The sequence below is a fragment of the Colletotrichum tamarilloi genome, assembly GCF_030869305.1.
Source record: "Colletotrichum tamarilloi strain Tom-12 chromosome Unknown Scaffold_17.1, whole genome shotgun sequence".
Lineage (NCBI taxonomy): Eukaryota > Fungi > Ascomycota > Sordariomycetes > Glomerellales > Glomerellaceae > Colletotrichum > Colletotrichum tamarilloi.
The window spans coordinates 588,821-596,783 of NW_026849400.1; the positions used below are offsets into that span (position 1 = coordinate 588,821).

Consider the following 7,963-nt stretch of genomic DNA (forward strand, 5'->3'; position numbering starts at 1 on the left):
CTGCACTTATATAATTCAAATACTCAAAATCCCGCATGGTTTTTCCGCTCCTCCACTAATCCTCTCTAGAGGTTACCTCTCGTTCGATGTTGATACTCAGGCGGAAGAGGTGCCGTGAGAGAAAGGCTGAAGCAATAGTAGAAAGGAGCAAGATTGAACGAGGAGAAATTCAACATCGCACTGCATGGAAAGCTTTGCATTCCTAACCAGTATCCACGATGTACATCTACCGCGAAACCAAGATCCAAAAAGGCAAAAGAGTTCACCCCCCCGGTGGCGAACGGGGGCTACATCTCTGGCGCACATGCTGGGACTCGAACACGGGACCTCTAAGCCTTCACCGATTAAGCTGTTCGTGGACTTCAACCACTCCACCACCCAGCCAGTTTTGACCTGACCTCCCAAAGGGAGGCGCCTGCTGGCTGGTGACAGGAATGGGATTGAGGGGGGCCATATACCCTTCCCGTACATTCAGATGGAAGGAAGGGGGGCAGGTACCTCGAGGGCATTCCTTCCTTCCCCTGATTCATCAATCTCGTCTAGAGAAGACGGGATCTCGTACATGAAGTTCAGGTAAGATAGGGAGGGTACCTACTAGGTAGGACACGGCGGCTCATGCATGGATACGCGGTGAGGCTTACACATCAAATTCGTAGCGAATAAATCGCGACCTACTAAGGAAGGTTATTCGTGCCACTATCAGGATGCGAATCTCCTACACATCCAGACCATATGCTCCCCCCCCCCCCCCCCCCCCCCCCCCCCCCCCCCCCCCCCCCCCCCCCCCCCCCCCCCCCCCCCCCCCCCCCCCCCCCCCCCCCCCCACACCCCCCCCCCCCCCCCCCCACCCCCACCCCCCCCCCCCCCCAACCCCCCCCCCCCCCCCCCCCCCCGGAATCATCCGCATCCTCCAAGCCGACAGGTCCTCCGGCCCGGCGCCGCAACCTCCGGACTGTCGTCCCCCAAAATTCGTCCCGGGCCGCACGAAACTCCCCGCCAAAGAAACATTCCTCGCCGCCTATCTTACCCACCAACCTACTTGACCTTAGTAGAAAGGACCATTCTGCCTCGCTCGGACTACCTCGAACTAAAATTAGCAAGTAATACAGCCAAGGAACCCTCATCGTCCCACACAAACCATCGTAACCCCGGGTTTTCGAGAACCTCAGCCTCACTGCACAAACACGACCCGAGACCGAAACCGAACGAGACTCACCTGTTGGCAGTCGCAGCTACAGCCACTCTACCCTCCCCCCCTTTTCTACGGCTCCGAAGTGAGATGCAAATCGCCTATGGAGAATCAAGCAAATCTAATGTCATTATAATCGAATAGTTTTGTTAGGGGAAATCGGTAGGGAAGAGGGAACTGATTTCACTCGCCAAGTACCTCGTACGCAAGCAAGGTAACATTGATTAAGTCTCAAGCTTCCTGTAGTAACCTCAAGTTAGGAAATAAACCAAGTGTTAGAAAGCAATAGAGCATCAAAAAAGACGTTGATGGATAATTATATATGCTAAACGCCAAATTTGGCTGTATGAGCCATGTCAACCTGCCCTCAGATGAGATATTGACATGAACGCTTGAAATCCAGCCCCTCATCAGAGCCATTCTCATTCCATGGACCTGTATGGGGAAGAAGGAGAATATGAGTGACCTCCCTATCAAACAAAGGAGCCTCCCATCCAATGGAGGAAATTAGACTACCATTTGTCCAGAACGCCTGTTGTGGCTTTCCCCTATTCTCTTCCTTCTTTCGTGAGCCTTTTCTTTCCTGTTCCGTATAGATCAAACATCCTGTTGTCGGTTGATGCCGTACAAGTACACAGAGTTGTACCTCGTCGTCGTCTCTTCATCCTCTGTTCGTGGTCGTCGTTGCGGTCGACACAGGAACCCAGCCCGGACCGCTCGTGTTACATCAAGTTGTTGTATTGGGTCATGCCTTGCCGCCTACATGACGGAGCACTCGCCCTCTTGTTGCTTGCCGATCTTGCTGCGAGAAATACGCTCGCGCTGCCGGGGTCCGTTCTTGCCGGCGCGCTTAAGGTCTTCGAGCCGTTCACGTGCCTTGGGGAAATCTTGGGCTGTAAAATGGGTCAGCATACATCGCAAACACACAAGCAATCGCAACTTACCAGCTGCTCTCCAGTACCATCGCTTTGCATCCTCCATGTTGGCTGGCACACCAATGCCCACCTCGGTAAAGTAACCCATCGCGTACTCAGCCTTGGCCAGACCGGCCGTGGCAGCCTTGCGCGCCCACAGGTAAGCCTCGGTATCGCTCTGCTGCAAGACATTATCGGTGCCAGTAAGGTACCATCCACTGAGTGACAGCTCAGACTGGTGCTCGCCTTGCTGAGCTGCGCGGGAGTACCACATAATGGACTGGCGGGGGTCAACGGGGCAGCCCATCAGACCATACTCGAAGGCGCAACCGAGACGATATTGTGAAAATTTGTAGCCGAGGTCAGCCGCCTCTCGGAACAACTGGAAGGCATAAGCTTCGTCCTTGATAATGGCATCATTGGGGGCTGCAGATTCGTAGAGCAGACCCAATTCATGCAATGCGTGAGGATTCTCCGCGTCAGCTCTTTCCGCAGCTCTCTTGAGCCACCCTACAGCTTCACGAGGGTTCTTTGGCTGGCCAAGAAGCCCCTTGAGCAAGATCATGCCAACCTTGTACATGGCTGGCGTATCGCCGAGCGTGGCAGCTCTCTTATACCATTGGATCGCCTTGAGGGGATCCTTTCTTGTGCCGCCACCTTCTTCGTGGCCAATCTCACAGCAGACTGCCGTCCTGTACGCCGCAGCCGCATGTCCGAGCTTAGCAGCCGACTGGTACAATGTGAAAGCCTCCTTGTTATCAGGCTCAAGTCCAAACAAGCCACGGCCTAGGCAGTCGGCATAGAAGAACATTGCCTCAGAGTTTTGCGCGCTCGACAGCTTCTTGAGGATCTTGTTTGCGTCGGCAAGATATCTCTCCCGGGCACGGGTCTTCATCTTCGGATCGGCAAGATTCGGGGCCAGAACATCGGCCGCCTCCACCAGTCGCTTCGCCAGTCTCATGGCAGTCTCTTGATCATTCGGTGTTGACTTGACAACCTGGCGTAGACGCTCTAGCTCTTCCTGGGTAACGGGTGTTGTTTCTTGAAGCGAAGCCTTGCTAGGTTGCTGAGGGAGCATTTGCTGCTGAGGCGGAGGTGCGCCGCCAGGACCGGCAGGAGGTGTCGGCACGTTTACGCCAGGAGCGCCGGCGTAGTTGCGAACAGGCGCGGGCTTGTCATTCATGTTGACCATGGAATTCGGCATGTGGCCAGGTCGGACGGGGGCCGGATGAGATGGCAGAGAATCGGGGCCTCGATTAGGAGAAGGGCCTTGGGGCAAGCCAGGACGCCCCATCTGCGGGTTCTGTGGTTGGTCCCAGCCGTTGGGTTGGTTATACACGTCCTGGTAGCCGTTGCCCATTGGCGGCATCGGAGGAGCGTCGCCGGCCATCTCAAACACAGCCTGCTGCGACTGTCGGAGATCTGGCTGCGATTTGGTCCGACTCATCTCCGGAACGCGCTTAGCGCCCGGCTGCGTGTGTTCGGCAATGCCTGGGCGCATGTGCTGTTCGAAAGAACCACGAGGAGCATGCGATGGTGCCCCATTGTAGTCGGGAGCATCGTGATGCCCATGACTGTGGGCGCTTTGAATACTCATGCGAGAAGGTTGGTAATAGGCGTCGTAGACGTCGCCGAACGACGCTCTAGTATCTCGGTATCCGTCCTGATCGCCTCCGAACTCTCCATGACCCCCATACCCTGCATTTTGAGGCGGAGGCAGTTGCTGCTGCTGTTGCTGCGGCGGCGGAGGCATCGGGTTTGGGGGATACATGCGCTGCGGTGGGGGCCGATTTCCTTGCGCTGTTGAAGGCCGAGGGGGAACACCACCACGTGGCGGTCCCCCTGGGCCACCATATGTGTCCTGGCGTGGCGGAGGTCCGCGCCTTTGCGCTTGGTCGTTAATCGGCATGGTCATGCTTCTAGAAGGCGGACCGAAGTCGTCCCTCGGAGGGCCTTGCTGGCCGTAGCTATCTCCTCGGAAGTCTTGTCCGTAACCTGGCTCAGGACCACGCCGCGGGTCAGAGTAGCCACGGGGTGGCGGCGCTCTGCCATTCGGAGGTCCACCAGGAGGCCGCTGCTGGACAGGTTGGGATGAGATGTCGATTCCGGCCATCTTGTTCAGAATCGCATTTTCAGCATCTAGGTCCGTCTTACGGCCTTGTCCTGGAAATGACGGAAAAGCGCCACCACTGAATCCCTGGGCGCCAGGAGGACTGATCGGCGCGTGTTCTCGAGGACGGTTTGCTAGGACTGGTTAGTATACAAGGGCACGAATGGCACGCATGCAACTCACCAGCTGGATCTGAATTGGCCGATCGCTCATACGGAGCGGGACGGCCACCCCGGCCCATGGGGAAACCTCCTCGGCCTGGGGGACCGCCACCGCCACGAGGCGGGTATCCGCCGCGAGTGCCATCTGCGGTCGGAGGACGTGCAATAGGACCACCTCTTCCCGTTTGAGGCGGTCGCCCTCCTCTTGGCGGGCCATTGGGCCCTGGGCCGCCACCATAGTAATCCTGCGGCGGGTAGCCTTGATTCGGCGGCGGACCTCTGCCGTAGTTTGGGTCCTGGTATTGACCGCCATAGTTTTGATCGTAGCCGCCGTCATCATAGTAGTCGTAGCCATATCCGTCCTGCTGGTAGTTGTCATACTGCTGAGGAGGACCCCGCTGCGCGGGCGCTGGGCCGGGGCCGGGTCCAGGACGAGGCGCGGGAGGGCCACCGCCATAAGGACGCTGACCCGGATATCCTGCCATCGTCTGCTATGCCACCACTTCTCGTGTCGGAATCGTGTCGCGGACTTTTCGATTTTAGTGGCGCAATGTGCGGGTTTCGGTCGAGTGTGTTTTTGGGGTGTATGTTGGAGTAAAAAGATGGGTGGTTCGAGGTCGGAAAAGTGTTGGTTTCGGTAACAGCTCCTAAGCGGCCCGGGATCGCATAAGGTTACCGTAAAGGAGAAAATTAGATGTAGCTCCACAGCTTTGTGGAATTGGACAGACTACAACAGGCGCATAGCTGACGTTGACGAGAAGGCCAAGGGTTGGCGGGGGTTTGTTGTGGTCTTGTAGGCTGGGATTCCGCACGTTTCGGCTCAATGTTGATCGACAGTTTCGGCGGGCCAGGCTATGCGCGAGAGCGGACGATTCGAGTTGGTATCCGGGACGAGAGAACAGTCCACTGCAATTTCGAGGGGTTCGGTGCGCGCAGGACGGAGTGAGCCGAATTTCAAGGGGAGTAGTAACCGATAGAGAGAGAGAGGGAAAAGGGAAAAGGAGAGAATAAGAAATGAAGTAGAGCCGCGCGTTGGGCAATGCTGGGTAGTAGGTTCAATAGAGCAGCCGTTAAGGGGAGATCGCAGGTGTTTCCAGAACACGGCGTCTATTGGTGGCAGTTGACGGAGTGCAGCAGTGGGGATGCAAATAGAAGTTGATGTTGGAGGGGTGGATGAGGTTGGGCCGAGCTCTCTCTTGTGTGGGCAGTTTGTGTATTATTATGGCCGTGCCGTTCAAGGTTGAGCAACTCAGGTTGCTTAAGGAGAGGGCGTTGAGTGGGAGGAGGGTACGGATATTCGTAAAGGGTATGGGTAAGAGATAGAGAGCGAGGAAGAGGTCTAGCTCATGCACGCGTCCACAAGTCCACACACCGAAGGAACGACGTGTGTGCGGTGCGGTAGGTATTCGTACGGGTGTGTGGATTGGGACTGGGACACGGGAGGGAATTTGCTGGTGGAAGAGAAGAAGAGCAAAGCACCTCAGGAGACGCTGTCGGATGCGGTGCAACGCGCAGATGAATTAAGACAAGACGGAAGACTGGGGGAAGAAGGATTTTGACTGGACTGGGCAGGATGCGTGGACGGGATTGGGTTGTTGGACGAGCGCCCGGGGGGAACGGGTACCTCGATTCGCGCATGTAAGGCACGGGGCGAAAAGGTACCTTTCCTTTTCGCAGAGAGATGGATTGTGGAGGGTGGAAAGCATTGGAGCATCGGGGAGGTGGTGTCTCGCTTTCCCAGGGTCCCCGGTTACGGGGCGTTCCTGCGGCGGTTGTCATGGAAGGCAAGTGCTCCCATGGCCATGTACCTTTTGTACCTTTCTTCTACCTCTCGTTCGCACCACCTCACATTACAATCAAGTCCGTGGAATACAACTGCGTGGTGTCTACCTGCCTACATTACTTGAACTCATGAAATGAGTTGGATTGTCTTAGCAGCGTTGGCAACATACAAACTAAGATACGGCAATGCAGGACTGCTGTCTGCGTCTTGTTTGTTGCAGAAAAAGGAACAAATTAAGGTCCCTGAGCAACAGCGACAAAATGACGACAGCGTGTTTGAGAAGGCGCCTGTCGGGGCCGTGTCCTTCCGTCTGTCCATGTCGCTCCTGCTTCCCTATCATACCTTTCTCCAAGGTTCCTGATCTCACATTAAGGTACCGAACAAGTGATGATATGCCACCCGGACGTGCTCTGTAATCGTTATCCCTGGTATCAACACGTTGCTCAAAGTAGTCTGTGGATGGTAGAAGCGACAGCTATCGAACGGCGTCGATGATTGTCGTTTTCTGTCATCACTGTCCTCATGGTCACCAGGATCCGTACCTTTTGGCCTGTCAAGATGGTTTCAATACCAGAGACGAAGCTCATCCACTCAATACGACGCTACTTCGGTACTTGCGCTACTAAGGCAAGTAATAAAGTACCTCACTAAGGCAAGGTACGGAAGCAGCGTTCGCACTGCCGCTGCTAGCTTAAGGTTACTCTTACGGAGAACTTTGAGTGACTTTGCAGAGGGGGGAAGGGGCTACAGCCTATCAGTACTGTACTGTATGTACTTCAGAACTTCAGGCGCATTGAATGAAGCGGGATCCAACAGGAGCACCGCCTTCAATTTGCGCCAGCCTGCTCGTCACATTCACAACAACATTAATCTTTTCATCTGGGTCTTATACTCTTATTTCTCTGGGGCCTCCCGTGACCCGCCCATCAGCTTACAGACCGGATAGATTACATACTGCAGCTTGAGAGAGAGGATATCCCGGATCAGTTGGGCAACCATGCCTGAAGCGCCGCCGGCCCCACGACAATTTGCATATCTCTCGCTTTTCTACCCTCTCGCCCTCAGCGAAGTATACCATTACCCTGGACAGCCGCAGCACGAAGCCCTCACAGGAAAGGTTCATCCGAGCGCTGCAACGAGGGTCTTCCCAGCGTCGCGGCGTGGAACTGAGGTCATGGCCACGGTAAGGTACCGCACCTCACTGGCATGACTGGGCCCATTCGTAGGTACCTACCGTTAGGTACTCCGAGTGGATGGGTCCATTGACTCCATGCTTCCCAGCCTTTGCATTCCACAACCCATTTCCCCTCCACACTCATTCATTCACTTTGCGAATAGAAAAGAAAAAAGACGTCAGTTCAGCAACCATCAATGGAATGTCACAGTTGTCTTCAACGAATGATTTGCAACTACCATGCCGTTTCCGTCTTCGTCGTCACGAGGCAGATAGGACCAGAGACATTCCAACCTCAATTAGGTGCCTCTATGGCAACACCCCCAAAAAGCTTCATCTGACAACCTCTTCCTTTTTGATCTTTCCAGTACGGAAACCTATCCTATCAGCCACCGCAAGCGATGCAATCTTGTGCCCTAAGAAAAACGACGCTGATCAGGCATGTCGCCTGCTCTCACTTGACTGCCTGCCTGACCCGGGCCGCACAATGTGCCTTATTAAGAAGCAGGGATCAATCACAAACCCCCTAAGACCCGTTGAATGAGCATTACTGCAATGCATTTTAGCTCCGCGTCTCTCTCTCTCGAGGTACACACGACAAGAGCGCTGTATCAGAAACTCCCCAGTGGCAA

At 55.3% G+C, this 7,963-nt stretch overlaps 1 protein-coding gene across 1 annotated transcript; it reads right to left on the reverse strand.

Moving 5' to 3' along the window:
* Positions 1–1,948: 1,948 nt before the first annotated feature.
* On the reverse strand, positions 1,949–4,859 carry CTAM01_06359 (SKT5; the record flags this gene model as incomplete). Its single annotated transcript, XM_060522386.1, has 3 exons — positions 1,949–2,082; positions 2,134–4,347; positions 4,397–4,859. The coding sequence occupies 3 exons, from the start codon at positions 4,857–4,859 to the stop codon at positions 1,949–1,951; spliced, it is 2,811 nt and encodes a 936-aa protein (XP_060383114.1).
* Positions 4,860–7,963: the final 3,104 nt, after the last annotated feature.